The following is a 22,515-nucleotide window of genomic DNA, read 5'->3' as shown; positions in this document are numbered from 1 at the left end:
ATTTTCACCATTATCTGGATTCAAAGGGTAAATGTGTGAGGAAAATCAAAATGAACTTCTTCCATTATTAAATTAATCTGCATTAATAAATGAATTTAGGCTAAATTATAATTTTGTTAGTCTATTTATTACTTGGAATCCACGGTATAATCCCTCTTGGAGATATTGTGGTTAAGGCTGATAACATAGTATGAATGCAATTAATACAAATGTACAAAAGTTAATTGACATATCTTCCCTTTCTATTTGAATGAGTTAATTAAATTTGTCTTCTCTTTAAAAGGCCAGATTTATTTCTATCTACCAAGGTCATTTTAATTGTATAAGCAAGTTTTAAAAAGTTATTATGTTCCAAATGAAACAGCTATTCATGCAGAGTGCAATTAGCAACATATAAAAGCCTATCCCATCCTGCAAGGAAAAGTGTTTTTTCTCCTTTACCTCATTAATGAAGTCCCCAATATCCCCAGGATGAGGAGCAGCTGATCTGACTGGGTACTGAGGTTCTGCATGGATTGGTCTTTCATCAAGCCGTCTGATCCCCACAGGTTTAATGGCATCTGGTTCTATGGTATCGGGTTGCTGAAGCTGGCTTAAATCATAGTCCTGAAAAGAAGGAAACAAAAGCAACAAAAATGGATTCAGAGATTTTTTGTCAACAATTTTATAGGAAAATAAAATAAACCAAACCACATTCAGCAAAAGACATACTTTGAAAATCATAACATATATTGAGAATGATTCTGTAAGTATCCTAATTGAAATTTGTCATTTATATTCATGAATAATGAGTAAAACCATCATTTCTTTTATATTTCCTTGTCTACTTTGTCAAATGTCTATATCCCATCAGCTTTGCAGTGCATCTCATCAATTTTCAATTGAGAAACAGATTTGGAGTAGCACTATTAAACAACTAAACAATTTACCTAGTAAATACTGATTTACTGTAGGATCAGATGCCAAAGCTGACTTGTATTTTTCAAACCAAATAAATGCCAGATACTGTCACACAGACACATACAAAAGTACAGAGTTCTGCAATTGTATAATACCTTCAAAGACTGAGTTTTAAGACTGCTTGCTGATTTCATGTGGCTTTTCATAACAGAAAAGCTAAAGGAGAAAAATGACATGAAAAGTACAAAGCTTCTCAGATTTGGCCTTAATTCCAAGCACTTTCTGGAGATTACACTTGGATCTGATCACTAAGTACTTGATTCTGTAGATTCAAAACTCCTGGCTGACTGATGACACTAGCATAGATTATGAATTCCATGTTAACGGAAGAAAAAAAATTAACTGAATATCTATAGATTTAAGATATAAATCCCCATGCTGGTCTGCTTCGGAACAGCGCCCAATAACTGGATGCCTATCCAGTCCCTGCTATACAAGTAGCATAACTTCAAGGCTGCTCTACATTTTGCCAGCGGGTCACTAACCCCGGGCCATTCTAGCAGCCAGGCCACCCACACCCACATTTTATGCACTGTGCCTCTTACACTGGGATTTGAACTATGGGGAGTGTTGGAGCTGCTACTGTGGTCCTGTACCATCAGAGAGAGTTCCCTTTATAGACAAACTCCTCCTGGAGCTGGACCCCTTGGCTTTCTGGAGCTTTGTACCACTGATGTGGGGACCGAGATCTGACCCATGAATCCTTAGACAAGGGCTACGCCATATCTGGCCATCATTTTTTAAATTATGACCCTTTCAGAGAAAGATGCAAGAAGTTAAAACATGCCAATTATATTTATTGGAAATGTTCAAAATCCCTTCGTATTAGTTAAGATTATTTTTCCACATAGAATTGGCTTAGTAATATTATCACCGTTTCTCAGCTTTGGGACTGAGACCTGTTGATGGCCATAAATATGTAGTTAAAAAGGTGGAACAGCACTGATGACCTCTGGGAATGGAATTAAATTGGATTTAAACTGCAGCAAGGGAGGTTTAGGTTGGACATTAGGAAAAACTTCCCAACTGTCAGGGTGGTTAACACTGGAATAAACTGCCTAGGGAGGTTGTGGAATCTTTATAACTAGAGATACTGAGGAGCAACTTAGATAGGCATCTGTCAGGGATGATCTGGGTGCTTGATCTTGTCAGGAGGGCAGGGGACTGAACTTGATGACCTCACAAGATTCCTTCCATTTCTAGTATTCCATGTAGGGATGTAATAGTCCAGTAAATTAAATGACAAGTGAAAGCTTATAGGTTAATGCTATAGACAACATGCATTTCCCCTCCACTCCTTGCCAGACCTACCCCGTTGCGGCTTTGCATTTGAAGTGTATTAGGAGCCAGGCGGGCAGGCAGCCTGGATCAGTTCTGGCTCACACTGTGTCCGAGAGCTCAGACCCACCCACCTCGGACAGGGGCTGCTGCCACTCCACGCTGCTGCCTCTGATTCAGAGGCAGCAGTGTGGGGTGACAGGCAGCCGGTGCGTGAAGGAAGATGTTTTTTAAACTGTTTCCTCTTGCGAACCAGCTCCTGCCTGGCACCCCACACTGCTTCCTCTGATATAGAGGCAGCAGTGTGGAGTGGCAGGGAGCTCCTTGGAAGTGGGGCCAGAGCACACCAGCTGCCCGTACCATGCACGGGGACTATAGAATAGTTGAGTAACAGATAAGAATTCATGAGATTAATCAACTATTCAATTAGCCAATATTTAACATCCCTAATTCCAGGATTCTATGAATTGCACAGATTTAAAATGTATTGCCTGTTTTTTAATTAGCTAGTAAACTACTTGGGGCAGGGACCATGATTTCCTCATAAAGGTACTCAATACACAAAACAGGATAATAAGACATTCTCCACTGAACAGAATGTCAGGTCAATATCATGTGAGAACTGATGAAAGGTGCACAAAAAGAAGAAAAGAGCTCTTCTCTCTTTCCCCCTCAAGTAAAATATCTCAAAATAGTTTAGTGTCATATCACTATCAGAAAATTCAAGTAGAGGCACAGCAGAAATTATGAAATCAGAATCTATATGCACTTTTTCACACCCTCATAAAAGACAAATGTATAGCACTTCAACAGAAAGGAATGAAAAAAAATTGTTGTTTTTTGTTCTCAATATTTTCATGAGGATGTACTTAAGGAATTATAGTTAATAACAAATTTAATACAATTTTTATGATACTGAAGAAAAATCACACAGCAGAGCAATAACAAACAAGTCAGGAACAATAACTGAAATATGTTAACGCTCTTTTTTGTAAGTTGGTAAATATTTCTGGCTCTACAGCTGTGGACATTACTTCCTACTGCAAGTGGGTACAAATGAAAGCTTTGGGTTAACCAGAAAACTCTGTTAACCGGCATCGAGGCACTGTTGGCTGATGTCATCAGTAGGTGCCTCCTCTCTCCTGCAGTCTGCCTCGAGCTCAAGTATTTGGCACATTCAATTAACCAGCATTCTCCATGAGTGCAAGATAACACTTTCATTGTACTGCTACTGCCAACTTTGTCTTTACAGAGGCACCTAGACCTGTAGTTACCAGGGCTCAGTCTATGATACTCCCCTTCCTTGTTTTTCAGGTGTGGAAACTGGTGTTGCCAGAATGTCATTGTCAGGGAAAGCATGGATCATTCATCAAGATACAGACTGTGCCTATTATTAGCATATATTATGCTCTGATAGCATGAAAACATATGTACTATATATCAATCAGTCATAGGCAGGCTCTAACCATTCCACCAATAGAATTCTATATTGGACCAAAACCACACAAACAGCATTTCTAACTGCTTATCCAGACTGTTGCTATAGACAGCAACATTTACAACCAGATTGAGAAAGCAGATGGGCCTTACACTTCAACCGAAGTTGTGGAAACCAGACAACAGAAATAAATTCCAGAGTCAAGAACCTGACACCAAGAACATTCTGCCTAAAACCAATTCTATTGTTTGAATTAAGGGAAATTGTAGACTTCATAATGCTTTTGGAATCATAGGTAGAAACACAGGCTTAATGCATTTTTTCCAGGCACAACAGCTTCATGTGTCCTTTCTCGCAGACATACCAGATGTTTCCATGAACCTCTCACCCTTTGGGGTTAAGTATTTGAGCAAACGTGCTTAAGACTACAGTAGAAAACGACTCACGAGCTTCATGTAGTGCAGAAAATGATGAACTATTTAGTCATGGTAATCAATGTTTGTCACATATCACATGCTCTTCATGTGTTGTCCTTTTTGCAATTTATGGTGTTGATATTTATCTAGAAAGCCCTATACAGTTTGGGTCCTGACTATTACCTCTTTCCCCCTTTAAGCATGAGGCCAAATCACTGTTTAGCCCTAATTTGTGGAAGACAATCAACAAAACCAACAGTCACTACCTGCCAAATTGTTCAGGCCTGCTTGACACTGCTGAGGCGGACAGCCTCAGTCAGGCACAAATGGCTCATACTAGCTCTCTAAGAACACATCTGTAGACTGCACTTTGAAGTTGCAGTTTGGGCTGGAGCTCAGGCTCTGATGCCTATTAAGGTTGAGCTCCAATCCACACACTGTCTGCCTCGCTATTTTAGAGTTTTAGCAGGAGCCCTGCAAGCCTGAGTCTCTTGACTTGGGCTGAGAGACTTGCTGCCCTGGGCTATGTAGGCACACCTTCAGAGGCTCCCTTTACATACCAGCATCTTCTTCTACACCAATCTCCAGCAGCTTTCAAAGTAATCCCTCGCTGTGGCTTGCATATCAGATAGATATAGTTAACCACAATTTGTGACCTGGTGTAAGAACCAGCAGGACTAGAACCTGGGATGTACTAGTCCAGGGCTCCTCTGGAAGTACCACTCTTTATAACCTGAGTGATGGCTGCTCACAGACCACCAGGTGGGTTATGCTGGTATATAAATTGGGAAGCCATCATAGGGAGCTGTCTGCATGCTTGCTTCTGCTCCACAGCTTTCTTTGCTATACATCCTAGACTCTGGCTTCTGACCCCAATTTGCTCCAAACTCCATTATTTGCTTGCTGTCTAGAAGGTGGTGCCTGACACCGAACTTCCTGGTATCCTGACCTAAGTTGACCCCACACTGCTACTCATCTCCTAACTGCAATTTAGTAGCATACTGGTGCACATAGGCCACCCACAGCCCAGTCGCTCTTGCACAAGATCAGATACAAAAAAACTGTATCTTTCCCAGCAACCTCCAAGGTCAGGCTCATTGAAGTACCTCTTGGGAAGAAGCTATACCAGTATTGTGCCAGCCAAATTACCAAGCCAGAGGCCCATAAAAGAAACCTGATGGATTAAATTATACCATGAACTTGAAAAAATAATATATTTACTAGGATATTACAAAATTATTACATTTTACTTTGCCTATCATTGTTGCTAGCTACTGAAATAAGTTCACTAAATAATACCATTTTCCCCTATTTTTCAGTTTGTTCTTTTGGTGCATTTGGTCACACATTGTATATTCTCATGGCCTTGTAGATGCATGAGACAGGAAGCTCATATTGTTATGGGTACTGTTTTTCTTGCTGAAAAGACCCCTGTAAAAACATCAGCACTGAAGCAGAAAAATCTTATTTTTTCCCTTTCCTTTTTTGAAGTAAGAAAAAAAATCTGGACATTTTGTTGAAAGGGAGCTCTAACAGGAACTTGAGATTTCTGAATTAGACTTTTTAAAAGAAACAAAGTAGACAATATGCCTTTAAATCATGGATGGCGGTGACTTGCAATGAACAGCTCTCTAGCCTTGCACTCCTGAACCAAGACATCAGCTGAGACAGGATCAAATGGCAACCAACTAGCCAAGCCCTAAAAATTAACCACTTCCTAAGTAGGGGTGGATTGAAGGGTTCAAAACCCCAAAGTTGATTGCTTCCTGGATCTCCAGTGCCATAGCACCTGGAAGAACCTACCAAATAGTCTCAATTGCCAGACTATTTTACAATCCCTGAAAATCACTCACCCAAGAGTATACACCATCCAAATGGAGAGATTCCTACAATATCTCCGTGATAAGCCTGAATACATGTCCTCCTAACACTACAGGACAGTTGTACGTTGAACAATCCTTACTCTGAAATTGAGAATCTTTCCCTTTTCATGGTGTAGGATAGCTGTAGTCCAAAGACCAAGGTCAATGAACAACTAACTGTAGGAAACAGGGGAAAGCACCCTAGATATGCTCACTCGTCTCCAAAGGGGTAAGTAAAGGTATACAAATTATGAAAGCTTCAATGTTCCCCACAGCAACAAAACATTCAGCAGTTCAATTACACAGAGACAGTAGTCTTTATAACAGCCTAAGAAAATACTGTCTCTAATTTCTTCCTGGCTACAGTCTTCATGACAAATATCACTGAGGGACAAGAGACTAGATTAGGAATATATCCAATGGAAGACTCTTTCCCCTTGTGGCAATGAAGGGAAGAGAAAGGAGTAATAAATACTGAGCAGATGAAACTTTCTCTCTCATAAAAGCATTGTGGGATCATGTCCTTATTATCACTAACTGGGGACAGGAAAGATACTCATAGAAAGCAACTGCCTCCTCCCACCACTGGAGCTCTGCAGAATCCCAGAAGACAGACCAAGAATCAGGAATAGTGATGTTCAGTGGCCACTAGACATGTGCTTCAAGCCCCTTTAATTTATTTTGCTTTGGACAGCAGGCAGACCTTCTCCTGTAACAGATAAATCTAATGTATGTGCCACATTCCAACACAGCTATATGCTTCTAGAAATCCACATACCGTATATTCCGGCGTACAAGACGACCTCTGATGTTAAAAAACATCCCCCAAAAATCGGGGGTCGTCTTGTATGCCGGATGCCCCGCCGCCGGAGCCCCTCCGCGGCTTTGAAAGCCTCGGGGGAAGCCGGCGGGGGGGCATCCCAGGCGCGCATGGGCTGCCCCCCCGCCGGAGCCCCTCCGCGGCTTTGAAAGCCTCGGGGGAAGCCGGCGGGGGGGCATCCCAGGCGCGCATGGGCTGCCCCCCCGCCGGAGCCCCTCCGCGGCTTTGAAAGCCTTGGGGGGAAGCCGGCGGCGGGGCATCCCAGGCGCGCATGGGCTGCCCCCCCGCCGGAGCCCCTCCGCGGCTTTGAAAGCCTCGGGGGAAGCCGGCGGGGGGGCATCCCAGGCGCGCATGGGCTGCCCCCCCGCCGGAGCCCCTCCGCGGCTTTGAAAGCCTCGGGGGAAGCCGGCGGGGGGGCATCCCAGGCGCGCATGGGCTGCCCCCCCGCCGGAGCCCCTCCGCGGCTTTGAAAGCCTCGGGGGAAGCCGGCGGGGGGGCATCCCAGGCGCGCATGGGCTGCCCCCCCGCCGGAGCCCCTCCGCGGCGGCGCGGAGGGGCTCCGGCGGGGGGGCAGCCCATGCGCGCCTGGGATGCCCCCCCGCCGGCTTCCCCCGAGGCTTTCAAAGCCGCGGAGGGGCTCCGGCGGGGGGGCAGCCCATGCGCGCCTGGGATGCCCCCCCGCCGGCTTCCCCCGAGGCTTTCAAAGCCGCGGAGGGGCTCCGGCGGGGGGGCAGCCCATGCGCGCCTGGGATGCCCCCCCGCCGGCTTCCCCCGAGGCTTTCAAAGCCGCGGAGGGGCTCCGGCGGGGGGGCAGCCCATGCGCGCCTGGGATGCCCCGCCGCCGGCTTCCCCCGAGGCTTTCAAAGCCGCGGAGGGGCTCCGGCGGGGGGGGAGGGGGGGGGCAGCCCAGGGCTTTGCTCCCGGTGCCTCTGGTCTGCTGGGGACCATCTCCAGCAGACCAGGGACACCGGGAGCAAAGGAGGCGGAGGGGCGCTGGGGTATAAGATGAAACCCTATCTTTTAATTAAAAAGATAGGGGGTCGTCTTATACACCCAGTCGCCCTATACGCCGGAAAATACGGTATATTTAATCTCAACAGATCCTTAAATCAGGAAAGTACAGGCAGTCCCCGGGTTACGTACAAGAGTAGGTTTGTTCTTAAGTTGAATTTGTATGTAAGTCGGAACTGGTACATATTGTAGGGAAAACTCTAGCCAAACATTTCTCCAGAGCTCAGTTTTATTCTCCCACACCTCACTTCCCTCAGTCCTTTATTCTCAAGCTGAGGTGTCTGCTGAGAAAAGCTGTTCCACATCTCCCTAGTCTGCTGGGGGTGGGGGGCGCTAGCTTCGCGTCTCCCTGGTCTGCTGGGGGGAAGCAGCTAGTGCGGGGTTGCCTCACCCCATTTGTAAGTAGGGATCCGATGCAAGTCGGATCCATGTAACCCGGGGACTGCCTGTATAGTAAACTAAAGTAAAGACATACAAATAAATACTCATTTGATGGTTATTTGGGTCTGTACTGCTATTATTATGAAGAGGAGAAAAAAAGATTGAAGAATAATGCATATGCAGTATCTCTGTTTTACAGATGTCTGTCAACTATTTCGGTCTGATAACTGAATGAAAAATGTTTGAAAGTGCTTCAGTTTAACAAATGGTGCGGTCTGCACTGAATACTATCAAGAACAATCTCTTATGTAATTTCAAGGACCAACAACTGACCTTCTATTGAGCATCTGAAACTGCTGCAAGTGGGAAAAAAATAGTTATGCCAAGGAATATATAATTGGAAACTGGGTTTCAGTAACCATTAATACAATACAATACAAAGTACTTGTATGCCACATCCTTCATACTAAGCATCTCAAAATGATTTAAAGATAGGAGAAATTTTTACAGAGTATTAATAACACGCCCCCCTACCCCCCCAAAACATAGATGTATCTGAAGGGAATCCAATTACAATGGATCCATTCTCCTGAGTAAAATTTCAGGGACTGGACTGCTGCCATGCATACTTCAATTACAGGGATAGGCACATATTATACAGGCTATATTACTAAGCAAAGCAGAAAGTTATATTCATTCCCAAGTATTCAGGTGTGAAAACTACCACATTGCATTGATTGGGGAAAACAAATATTTGATATAAAACTGTGCAATCCTAATTGGAATAAAACAAAATAATAGAAAGTATTTTGATATGCTCAGTATTTGAAACCAGTATGAGAAATGGGCCACATTATGCCTTATCCTGCCTGCATGCCTTGTGGGGAAAGAAGTGAATAAGCTAGCAGTTGAGGGGAAAGTTGTATAATTTAATAGGATGGTGCCTTCACCCAGCACACTACTACAGGGGAATGTCTGGGTAAGGGCTACATCTTTGCAACAAGTACAGCAAGAGGCACTGTGCTGGGACCCTGATATTTCCAAGTGTCCCAGCACATGCGAACATAAGAAAGGCCATACTGGGTCTAACCCAGTAACCTGTCCTCAGAGAGTGGTCAAACCCAGGTGCTTTAGAAGGAATCAACAGGAAAGGTAATCATAAGTGCTCCATCCCATCACCCATTCCCATTCTGGCAAACATGGTCTAGAGACACCACTAGCATGCCAGTTAACATGCAACTTTCCACACTATTCCAGAGAAGAGGGTGCCTCCTCATGCCACAGAATTCCACCATGCATACTTCTATCATTTAATCTAATTCGAGAAGCACACAGCAGAACATTGGTACCATTCCGAGCTTTCAAGGTTACGTTTCCTGAAAAAGGACTTGTATATACCACATTTTTCTTTACTGTGGAAACAATGTCATGGCTCTGAGGGCAACTGAAGAAAAAAAGCTAAAAGGCAAGGCCTGCGGTGTTGAACTGCGGCTAGAAACATCTAAAAATGGGCAGATACACCTGACAGAATGTTGCTCTTATCTTCAGACTGGGTATTGTCCCTTCTGTGTGAATTGCAGGTTTGATCAGACTCCCAATGAATAGGATGCCTACTATTTACTTTTCCTGTTCTGGACCAGCTGCTCTGGCTGTATTTAAATTTGAAGATATTTACTTAAATAATTAACATGGGTTTAACAGATTGTTGTTGTGATACAGTGAATTACACTAAGTTATATTAGATAACTGGAACTGGTACATGAATATGTATTGTAACTGCACAAGCCAGATTCTTAAGTGAACTTGATAGCAACTGCTGTAAACATACAAAACACTGGGCCAAGCAGGGCCTATTTTTCAGAAGATAATGCTCAACTCCCACGGCAAGATTAAACTCATACAAGTTGTCAAATACAACTGCCCACAGTCCCTATGACTGTGTGTGTAATATGAATGACTACATACTCAAATGAATAGTCAGCTACCTGACTAGCTATTTTCACATACAATTACTTGATTTGCATACACAGCCAAAGAAATTGGTGAGAGGAATCACAGCTGCCTTCTATTTAAAATTCAGGACTTTTAGGAAACGTACCCAGGCATTCCATATTGCAATTTGATTTGACCAATATCTAGAAGAATTATCATTTTCAGCAGAATCGGTCAGCTGTTACTCACTAACTTAAGAAAAAAAATATTAAAACACCCCCAAACCCTTAACTCTGAAGAGAGTTTACACTGAAAATATTGGCCCTGATTCTATAAGGTGTACTAAGCAGACTGAACCCTGCTCTGGCTCAAGTCAACAGGCTCCAAGGAATACACTGATGTACATCAGTAGTGCAGTTTTTCAAGGGTAGTGCTATTTGGAAAAAAAACTATATTCGCACTAATAGTCGATAGCTTTTTTTAAATTTGCCATTCACTTTTAGTTTCTTTCTGCTGCTTTGGTTTTTCCCATTTGTTTTTATTATAATTCTATCTGGAGCCTTGCAACTGTATAATTTCCTAAGATAACCAAGGAATCATCTATCTTTTCTTAATAATAAAAAGTGAAAGGGTGTGGCTACACTGCACCTAGCTCGAAATAAGCTACGCAATTTGAGATATGCAAAGTGCGTAGCTTATTACAAGTTAATTTCAAAATAGTTTATTTCAAAATAATAGGTGCGCTGTCAAGACATGCAATTGCTATTTCAGGATACCAGAAGTATCCCAAAATAGCGCTGCAGTGTAGACGTACCCAAAGCTAAACCCAAATTGCAGATAAAGCTTACACATAGCCACAGACTCGAAATATATTAGAGTATTGGAAATGGAATTGGAATGGTGTAGGAAATGGAATTAAGAAACCATTATTTTCTATAATGAGGTAACTAAAATAATTCCTTCACATGAGCATTGTATGTAGTCATTCAGAAATCCAAGTCAAATTTCTTAATATACAAACTTGGGCCCAGTAAGAATTTCATTTTCATGATAATAATGACGATGCCTACTGCCTTACAACAGTTAGTTTACTCATTATCATTCAGAAGTTGATATAAAGTGAACGTCAATATAACACAAAAGTTAAATGATGAGGAAAAATTACCTGATAAGCCCTTTTATGTCACTTGTCTGATAGGATGGTGAAAATAAAAAACAAAACAAAAACAGAACATAATAGTTGGCGTTTACACTCTCATAAGCATAATACACAAATAGGGTCCACAGCACAAAACTGACAAGGTCTTAAATTCTAGGTTTCTATGAAGAGACTACTTAAAATTTCCTCAAGTATATTTTCTTTTGGTATATTAAAGGAAGGAGCAGAAGGAGTCCAAAGACCCACTGGATAAACTCAGAGGGCTACTCAAATATCAAGCATATTTCACTATTTAAATGCTGTAATTAGTTTATTCTTCAAATAATCAGGCATACAAAATAAATTTGGTAATTTCATGACATACAAAATACTTTGTTAGTAATTTAGAAGTTAGACCCATTTCACCATTTTGATTTTATTTTTAATATTCTATCACATCTATAATAAATTCTACTACTACTACTACTACATATAAACATACACAAAATAATTCTTATCTTCAAAATGATCACAAAACATCAGCACTGTAGGCTTGCTGATTTTTAACTAAGAGTGTCTCATGCAGAGAACTCAGATTTTATGAGAAAAACTCACAAAATCTTAACATGGCTTAAAATCTCTTGGAATGGAGAAGTTTATAGGCAAGATAAAAATATAAGTTTAAAACAATAGGTTCAAATCTTGCAACACACGTGATGAATAGCACCTACTCGCTGTGCAATACTACTGACTTCAGTGGAACCAACTGCATAAATGCTATTCAATGGGAGTGAATTGGTTCCTGAGTTAATAGGGGATTTGAGAATTAACTTACGTAACTTATTAAAGAAAAGCATAATTCACTGAGAAAACAAGGGAATGGTTCAAAGTTATTTGGTCAATTTTTACTCTGACATCCAAATCAAACATCCTCGTGGCTCCACATAAATCACATCAGTATCTTGATTTATACTTTAAAATGAATGACTGACCTTCACTGACTGTTAACGGTATACATATGAACTATGTTGCATGCGTGTGACTAAGTGCATTAACAACGAGTCAACATAAGGTTTTGATATTTAGAGTGACTGAACTGGTTACAAATTGAGTACACATGTCAAGGGAGAGAATTATAATGTCACTCGTTTGTCCATTGCACCTATCATATTCACTAATGACGGCAACATTAAAGTCATGTAATCGGTTAATAATCAGTACTGTCATTAGTGACAACAGAACTTGTCTAAGGCCTAAACTAGATATGTAATTTCAGGAGCGAAGTATGAGATACTATTCAGATTGCATCTGCTTTATTCTTTTCCTCTAAAAATATTGTGCTAAAACCTCAGCTTTTGAAGTCAAAGTTATGAAATTTACACCAGCTGACAAGCTCTCTTGTTGTCTTGAACTCAACTGGCCATATTACTAAACACTGGAAAATATACAACCCTCCCTCCTCACCCTGAGAATCAGCAGCTGTCTTCTATAGTTTGGGGACTCTTACTATCCATCTTTAATAGAAGACCACCACTTTATGCAGGGCAGTCTATCTAAATGTATTTGCCTAGGATATAATGGTGATATAGTCTGACATGAGAAGAACATATTGTATATCTGTTGATGTCCTGGCCACAGTAACTTTCACACTCATCTCTATCCTCTCTGCCTACCACAAGGGAAGTCAGTCCTGGAAGAGTTGGAAGCCTGGAACACGGGGAGGACATGCAATACAAGCAGAATAGTCTATGGCTGTCTCTCTTTCAAAAATCAGAATGACCAAATATTGCTAGCACATCACCATTATATACAAGATGTAAAACGGAAAATAACATGATTCTGCCTTCAGTGCTCATCTGAAAGAGATTACTATTAAACTAGAGAAAGAACAGTGTTTGGGTGTATTCAAATTCTGCCAGTCACATCCCATCACCATTTTAAATATCATACTATTCTTAAAATTTCAAGCATCAAAGAGCATAAGGTATTTGTTCACATGACCTGTGAATGAGAGCAGTAATAGGACATGCAACATCCAAAGGCAACACTCAACTGTCCCCCATGTAATAACCCTGGCCAGGGGCCACAATCACCATCAGTGCCTACGATTCCCACCGAGCAACAAATTCTCATACCTACCAAAACTCAATACCACTAGTCAATGTTCCCGCTAACCTTTTCCATCCATGTGAAGATTTTTTCCATCCATTGCGTAGAAAAAATTTAAGTGCATCAAGGCATGTGCAAATATGCACCTCAAGTAGGAAAAAAAACCCTAGTTGTGGGCACTTTGCTAATCAGCTGGACAGCAACTGAATCTCTCTTGAGCAACCTCACAAGTGCTCAGCTTACAGCTTATTGCCACTATTCTATTTCCACCTACTCCTTCCCCCCCAGACAGCAGGGCATGTATCCTGTATAGATTAAGCATACATCTTATGCTGACTAACAATAATTAAAACACGAAAAGTGTTAAATAAGGAGCTACAAAGGATTGTGGGTGCAGAAGAGCTGGAAGTTAATGAACTAGAAAAATCAGTGCACATCAGGATTGATTTTATTTTTTGCGGTTTTCAAGCTTGCAATTCATCTATGTAATAATGACATCTAGATATAAAACAAGACATAGTTCTAGACTACAATCTGGTACTATCTGTATAAAAAAAGTGATGAGCATATAGTTTATTTTATTCTTCAAATATATAACATTAGAAATGACCTAAAAGGTATTATCACTTTTAAATGGAGCCAACTATGCATGAGGACAGGTTGGGGGCAAGACAATGATTGTAACCCAAGTTCCCTCTTTCTTCCTCCCAGCAGATCAAGTAAATTATACTTTGCTCAGGAAGCAAAGATAAAAGGGTTACAACCAAAGTCCTAGTGAACAAAAGCCACAGCAAACATTCAAGAGTGCATATGCAGCCAACATTGGGGGATTTCAATAGAAACAAATGAGAGATGCAGCTCCTGGGAAACAGGAAATTTAAGGATTAAATATAGCCATGTCTCACAGGCCAATCAGGCTGCTAGGGACACCTAAAAAAACCAAAAAGCATCCACTAGCAGGTGCCAAGTAAGCCTGGAGAGCTGTACAGATGAGGAAAATACTTGCAGCAGCTAGCATGCTCTAGTTAGTTGGCACTTAATCCCCATGTGAACATTCACTCTGACTGTGCACTAAGGGAGTTTAGCCTAATATATTAAGTGGAGTAAGAGCATCCACAAGGAGAGTTAGGGGTTAGTGTGCTTTAAATTCTCACCCTATTTTACTTCATACTAGCTTTACTGTGTAAACAAGCCCTTGGTATGACAGGAAAGCAATTGCAGAACCTGAAATTGCTCAAAAATGATAAAGAGCATCATCCCAGGAAACATAAGGATCAGGAAAAGTGTTTGAGGAGGCCAATGATGCACAGAACTCACTAAGGGGGGCTCCTAGCATACAGAAAGCATCCGTAGAAAAAAGAGATCTTGCTAATATGAGCCATTGAGCGAAGACACTGTTAGAGAATATCACAAAAATGTCTGCTGTCTGGGAGGGGTGGGAGAAAGGGTAATCTTTCATTTTCAAAGGCTTTTCACTGGAAAATCAACTATATTTTCCATATGAGTGGTCTTGTGGCACCACAGGACCACTCCTTGTTTTTGCTACCTCCTGTGATGTGTTTTCCATAGACAATACTTTGTTCATTTGATATTACTAATAATATGCACATCTCTACTTCGTTCACCCAATGATGGCATGCACTTTCCTGTCATTAAATCTCATAACCCCCCTTCCAACTATTTTTACATTTCCAGAGGGATAAACGAAAGCACAAAAGAACCAATCATCTCATATGAAAGAGCCCACTATAGTTATCAAAGCCCATGAGTAATCTGATGAAGATTCCCTCACAGAGTTTCTCCATGCTTTTTCCCCTCAAAAGGTGGGGAAATCTTATTTATTTTGCAAGGAGGGTAGGTGAAAACATCAACCAGAAATCTTGTGAAAGCCTAATCCTTGTGGTTAGATTAGGTTACAAATCAAGGGTCTAAGAATGCACTGGGAAAAACTACCACTCCTGTGAACATTATTCCCTTTTTAAGCTCTCTTCTGGCTCATACCAGCTCCCCAGCAGTTGGGGAGGAGAGGAGATAATTTTTCTTAAGAATCCTCCAAGTCAGGAAGCAAGGGATGACACTATGGGATGTCTTCCCATCTCATCACTCTGGTGTTGCAATGATGGTGCTTTCACAGGCGCAGAGGAGGGTGGATACCAACTTGTAAACAAATCATATGGCAGCATTCTCCTTTAGAGACAGAAAATCCAGTGCCCTCTTCCTTGATACTCAATTGAAATCTAAAGAGATGCTAATGTGCTGTTCTATAATCAGAATAGCTAGTATTTATAAAGGGCTTTTTATCCACAAAAATCCACAGTTTTAATTATTTTAAAATATAGGAAGCATTCACTTACCACTGAAATACAGTGATGCTCAGAGTGGAATGTATTAGCCATTCTGCATCAGTGATGCTACATAGCAGTATTTTAGAGAGGAAGTGAAGAACAACATTTAAAATTTGAAACAACAGGGTATTTTTATTTTCTTTTAAATGCAATTACCCAAACTGAAATTTGGCCAGAATGTGAAAGGATGAGTAATGTCCAAAAGTGGAGAAGACAGCATTTTACATTTCATATAAAAGGCAGGAGTTGGACACCTGTAAAACTGCTGAGACCTCATTGGAAAACAGCGCCTACTTTCAGGATTCCATCTATTACCCAGCATGTGTATAATTCATTGTGAGAACTGGCTGTGTTATATAATTTGGTAATAGAAAATAAGATTTATTGCCTCTTCCATGTCTAAGCCTACACTTTAGAAGCACTAAACATATTTCTCACCTGGTCTTCTTCTCCACCACCTTCTTCATCATATTTCAGAATATTGTCCCTTACGTCATCTTCTGGATCGATTAACAGCTGTTTGGCCTGACGTTCCTTATCACGGCGTTTCATCCATACCACGAACATCAAAACTAGAACTTGATTGAAAAGAGGAAAGACCAAGAACAAAAACTTTATTATTCTCCACGTTATACTTTAATTTACACCTTATGAAAATACATACTCAACCATCATCCTGCATATTAAGGCAGAATTCTACCCCATGCCATAGTTTAGTGTAAGAGATTTAATTGAATTATTTTGGTAGCTAAAAAACACCACATCTCACAATACAAACACTACTGAACTCTTGAGACATATAAAATGATCTGATTCTGAGATGCACCTTTCTGAAAGTATAGCCGGGAAAAGGGGGTAAAAGTGGTGAGTCAGAGACAGCTTTAAACCTACAGGTTATGCTAACTTATGGTGACTGTGAGTGTCCACAAATGAGTTGAATAGCCTAGAATAACCAGAGATCAGAGTGATCTGGCCAGACTTCACCTCCCTTCAACACACTTCCTTGTCTTTGCCAGTACAGGCAGTCCCCGAGTTATGAGACCAGCAGACCAGGGAGACGCCGAGCAAAGCCGCGGAGCACGCAGGCAGCGGGACCGCGGTGTGTCTCGGTCCGCCGCCCGCGTCTCCCTGGTCTGCTGGAGGGGGAGGGGGCGCGCAGCTAGTGCGCCCCCTCCCCCCCAAGCAGACCAGGCTTTTCTCCGGACGCCTGTGGTGGAGCAGCTGGGGCGCTGCCGGTTGGTCCCGCAGTGCCGCTCTGGGTGCGACTGGACCAACCCGGCAGCACCCCAGCTGCTCTGCTCCAGGCGTCCCCAAGTCAGCCGCTGCTGAAACTGACCAGTGCTGACTACAGGAAGCCCGAGGCAGAGTTGCTCTGCCCCGGGCTTCCTGGAATCAGCCGCTGATCAGTTTCAGCAGCAGCTGACTTGGGGACGCCTGGGGTTCTTAAGTTGAATCTGTATGTAAGTCGGAACTGGCGTCCAGATTCAGCCTGTTGAAACTGATCAGCGGCTGATTCCAGGAAGCCCGGGGCAGAGCAACTCTGCCTCCGGCTTCCTGTAGTCAGCTGCTGGTCAGTTTCAGCAGCGGCTGAATCTGGACGCCAGTTCCGACTTACATACAGATTCAACTTAAGAACAAACCTACAGTCCCTATCTTGTACGTAACCCGGGGACTGCCTGTATACCTCTCCTTTTTCGGGCAATGCGAGTGAAGAAGAAAGTGTTCAACTACCCTATATGACCTAGTGAAGGTCCCTATGTATGTAGTATTTATAGGGAGATAATTAAGTGACCTTTGTGGCTTCTCTTGGCTAGCTAAATTAGCATAACAAAGGGGCTGCAGAGCCCAGAAGTAGGATTTTCATATTAAACAAATTATTATACAAATAAACTGTGTTAAAAGACTACTGTTAAGGCTGCAAAGTTAAGCATGCCAATGTGTTTTCACAAAAAATCAAAAGGAGCGTGGACCTTTCTAATTTTAAGGGCAATTTCCATGGTTTTATTTTCTGAAGTTGAGAACTTTTCTCTCAAAATATATATATAATTTTTTTTTGTAAACCCACTGACGGCTTTGAGAGCTGAAGTGCTAGGTATTCTCTCAAAGTGTTGGATTACCCCTTGTCTCTCTGCAGAGGAGGTAACTCTCTAGTCAACGATCAATAGAAATGTTGTGAAACAGACTATATTTAAAATCACTATGACCTAAATTCTGCTCTCAGCTTTGTTAGTCTAGATCCAGATTATTTCCACTGACTTCAGTGGAATTACACTGGACAACACAGTTCAGAATGTTGTAGGATCTAAAAGAATACCTTCGCTCTGAGCCCTCCTGATTTAGTGCTTTCTGTACAGAAAAGGTTCAATTGTGCCTTTAAGGCATAGGCTTGCATTGGGGGCTTTACAGAGTTGCATCTCTCCTGAAAAGTGCTGGGAATTATTCTGTCTGAATGAAGAAAAAGGCCTCCCCAAGCCACTGCATGTGCAGCAAGTGCAACCACTAAGCTGCATAAAATGGAGCTTACTAAACTTCCCCCAACTGTGTACTTGTCCCACTCTACTAATAATAGTTGGACTTCACATAGTGCATTTGTCAACAAAATGAAACATCTTAAACTCAGATTCTTAGACCTAGCTCCAGAAAAGCAATGACTTGCTCATTCAAACAATACAGGGTCATAATAAACCTGACTCATAGCCAAGTCTGCAAAGTAGGATGCACACTGCAGGCGATTATTTAGACTGAATTTCACAATGAGATGATTCGGAGTAAAACTGAGCTCGGAAGTTGTATATTATTTACTTATACAGTGTCACAACACTGCATGGCACATCACAGGATCTGAAGAGCCTGGCTTTGATCCAGAAGTCTAAGCCATGTGGATTACAGAGGTTAAGAGACTAGATGACTATATGATAAACAGAAGCTTATAATGCAACTAGTCACTCCCCTCCCTTGCTGCCTTAAAAGCTGGTTCCCCCCAGCACCGTCTCTATGGGGGACAGGGGAAGTAGAGGTGCAGCAGAAACGGCGCAAGTGGAGACTAAAGCAGTCTCCACTTGTACTGCTTCTGCTACAATTCTGCTCTTGAAATGTACATGAGCCTCAGCGGAAAGCAGAATCCTGATAGGGCTCTTGTACACTCTTGTACGGCTCAGGCTCCACAGGGAGTGTGGGGTCAGCAGAGGAGTCCCCCGCTGGTCCCCTGCTCCCTGTGGGGCTTTCCACTGGGGCTCTTCTACATTTCAAAGGCTGAGGCACTGCAGGGAGTGTGGGGCCAGCCAGGGACTCCCCTCACCTCAGCCTTTGAAATGTACAATAGCACTAATGGGGCTCTTGTACATTTCAAAAGGAAGTCCTGTGGTCCCTGTGGGGCTTCTGCTTTTGTTCTGTAGTAAAAGCCCAGCAGGGCTTTTGCTACAGTTCAAAGGTGGAGGAGCCCTTATAGACTAACTGAATAGTCAATGGAAATCCCATAGATCTAAATTTAACATCCCTAATGTGGATGCATGATGCAGGGTCCATCTGAACAGTTCAATTTGTGTAATGAGGTGTCAGTTTAAACTTTAATTTGGAGGCAAAAAGAAGAGTGGCTAGAAAGTTGGCTTTACAGTTATCAGATTTTTATGATTGCTTATATTTCTTTTTGTTTGAATCTTGACAATTCTCAAACACTAGTTATTTTGTTACTTTATAAGCTAAAGCCTTTAAAATAAAAAGGTTATTTTTGTAGGAGAGAGAGGGTGACTGTATTCCTGGTGCAGTATGTACACATTTCAAATTAGAACTAACAAAGTGTTCTGGTAGCAATGAATCTCATTCATCTGCCACATAACTGTCTGAAGAACATTTGTAATTGATTTGGGATTTATTATAGCACTTCACTAAATCAATGGCTAACATTTTAAGAATGTTTCAATAACAAATTTTAATGTATCATCTCTGTGCACAGCCTTCTTTTCCTGGACAAACTGTTATTACACAAATCTCTTCCATGCATGGGAAGTTTATTCTTCTTTATGACTCCACTGCATCATTCTGCATATTCTGTCTTGGCAAAATCTTAACGGGTGAATCCCTTTCTTGTGTTCCCATTGCAATCAGAAGTCAGCTAACCATACATGTAAAAGAGCTACAGTGTCTAATTTCACTACAGTGGATATAGATGGCATTTGATTATTTCCCTCATCAAATGCACTAGATACAAAATAGAATTCAACTTTCAGCTTTCTGCAGCACTTAGATAAACACACACACACTGCTCTTGCATGACTAGCTATTTGTTAGGCCTTGTAGAAGAGACTGTGATGTACCACCTTCCCAAATCATACATTACTTTACTTAATTCCATTGTGTTTGAGATATCATTTGGCTCTCTCTCACACACCCTGAAGCAGCCCAAGGAGTGACTGGACCTCAGAGAGCCCCTCACCTTTGCTCGCCACTCACTGAGGAAAGGTGTAACCCTCATTGTGCCCAGGAGGAGTCTCGGCACTCTTACGAACACTGAGTGTGGTAAACACAATAGGGCAGCTCCGAAAACTCCAATCCTGAAGTGTCTACACATGGGCCAGTTATGTCTTAGAGATTCTTAGGACTGTATTAGTAATTATCATCAGAAAATCTGCATTAAACACTGCATTAAAGCAATAAAAGTAGAATATGGGCAATTCTTTAGGACCCTTATCTGAGAGAGAGATGCTCTAGGAATTACTCTGGGGAAGTTGTATGGTCTGTTTTACAGGAGGTCAGACTAGATGATCACAATCGTCCTTTCTGGCTCTGGAATATATGTATCAGCACTTGGATGGCTGAGGAGTAAACTATTACCACACACACAAATCTCTTCTGGGGAAAAAAAGCCTCATGTTATTTGTCTAGGTTTGCTCTTGGGAAATACTACGAGAGGAGCTACAGAACTAATTTTCCAAAGACCTATGTACTTACTGAGTAAGATGATGATACAGAGCAGGATTGCAATGATGGCACCTGTACCCAGTCCTGCACCAACAATTCGATCTACATCGGTACAGTCTCCATTTATGTCACACTGGCAAACCTTCACCTTCAGAATAGATGTGCTGGACTTGGGAGGATTTCCAGAATCTGTGATTATTATAGGAACATCATAGATACCAGCCTCAAGGAATCTGATTCTTAACGAAAGTTGGGCATGATCACCTGTAGGAGAAAATATTTTAAGTGTAAAAATAAAATGCACTGCTTATGTGGATATTAAACAATGATAGAAAATGTACAGATTTTTGAACTCTGTATTAACTTTTTGTTACTAAATGTACCGATGCAACATGCTTATTACTGTGAACAAAGTTAGCTTCTAAATTTAATTTTTAAAATCTTTCCCTCATTCTCAAGGGAGCTCACACTAATGGCAACACTTCATTCACATTAATCTAAAAAAATCCAAGCAGCTAGGGAAATAATAACCACCATCAGACAAAAAGGAACAAAACAAAATGCAGGCAGTAGTTCATTTAAAATAATTAGTTTCCGTTGTGCAAAGTAATTTTACCGCTAATACGAATGATGGTCCAATTCCTCTTAATACTAGGAGGAGTTTCTGGAAGTTCGAAGGCAAATGGTCCTGCATTTGGATCAATATCACGGTCTGTTGCTGTGATGTTAGTTGCATTGGGCTGTAGCGTTTCACAGGTGGTAGCCTCTTGAGGATGCACTTGGGGTGCGTTATCATTAATGTCAAGCAAATATATCTGAAGAGTGCCAGTTCCACTCATAGGAGGAATTCCTTAAAGAAATAAAAATTGGAATCCTGATTCTGTTTTGTATCAGAAACCTATTTACAGTATTTTATATACACATATTTCAGCTACCCATGTACATAGGTTTAATTAGAGTGAAAAATAAAATTTCGTTTGAGGATCATTAAAACACTAAGAACCCTAACTCATATTACTCAAGATGAACCAAATTGTTTTATAATGTTTTTCATGTCAGAATGTCAGCTATTAATAAACTTAACACGTGCTTTTGAAAGAACTGTGAATACTCCAAGCTAGACTGTGACTGGGCCTGCCCAAGAACTGCTTGAGTCTAGTGTTGACAGCAGTGTCCATGTTCCCTGAGGGTCAAGAGTGCAGCCCACTGAAAGGGACTGGTGTGTACCTGCTGCAATCTCTGAAAACTTAAAGCAGGGGCTGCTTTGGCCTGCCATCAAAGCAAAATGCCTCCAGGAGCTCATGATGGGGCGGTGCGCTTCCACATACCTCTATTTCAGGACTGTGACTTTATAAACAAAATCTGTTACTCGGCCTAGAGGCTACAAACCTGCGTTTGCTTAACTTGAAGTACATGAGTACAGGCAGTCCCCGAGTTATGCGGATCCGACTTATGTTGAATCCGCACTTACGAACGGGGCTCTCTCGCCCCAGACCTCGCAGGCAGCGGGACAGCCCAGAACGCAGCGGTCCCGCCACCTCGACCTCTGGGGCGAGAAAAGCTGCTCCGGGTGCCCCTGGTCTGCTGGGGACCGTCTCCAGCAGACCAGGGACACCCGGAGCAAAGCCGGGGAGGCGGAGGTGTCCCGCGCCTCTGAGGCTTTGCTGTGGCAAAGCCTCAGAGGTGCGGCACCCCGCTGCCACTGCGGCTTTGCTCCCCGTGTCCCTGGTCTACTGGGGAGGGGGGGTGCAGCTAGTGTGCCCCCCCCCACCCAGCAGACCAGGCTTTTGTTGTGGACCCTGGGGTAGAGCACCTGGGGTGCTGCCGGGTTGGTCCTGCAGGGACCTATCTGGCAGCCCAGCTGTTCTGTCCCAGGCTCGAGATTCAGCCGCTGTTGAAACTGATCAG

General features: G+C 42.2%; 1 protein-coding gene across 5 annotated transcripts in view; it reads right to left on the bottom strand.

Moving 5' to 3' along the window:
* Positions 1 to 22,515, bottom strand: part of CDH2 (cadherin 2) — a 176,671-nt gene that overhangs the window by 7,296 nt on the left and 146,860 nt on the right. For all 5 annotated transcript variants that reach the window (XM_075920791.1, XM_075920792.1, XM_075920793.1 and 2 more), the window contains 4 exons: positions 21,224 to 21,457; positions 20,638 to 20,871; positions 16,129 to 16,268; positions 442 to 606 (listed from right to left, as the gene is read on the bottom strand). In XM_075920791.1, the coding sequence (XP_075776906.1) occupies positions 442 to 606; positions 16,129 to 16,268; positions 20,638 to 20,871; positions 21,224 to 21,457 (773 nt within the window). The remainder of the gene's footprint in view (positions 1 to 441; positions 607 to 16,128; positions 16,269 to 20,637; positions 20,872 to 21,223; positions 21,458 to 22,515) is intronic.

This window comes from Pelodiscus sinensis, chromosome 2 (genome assembly GCF_049634645.1).
Source record: "Pelodiscus sinensis isolate JC-2024 chromosome 2, ASM4963464v1, whole genome shotgun sequence".
Taxonomy (NCBI): domain Eukaryota; kingdom Metazoa; phylum Chordata; order Testudines; family Trionychidae; genus Pelodiscus; species Pelodiscus sinensis.
The sequence above is the reverse complement of the archived record's forward strand: the minus strand, read 5'-3'. Positions and strand labels throughout refer to the sequence as shown.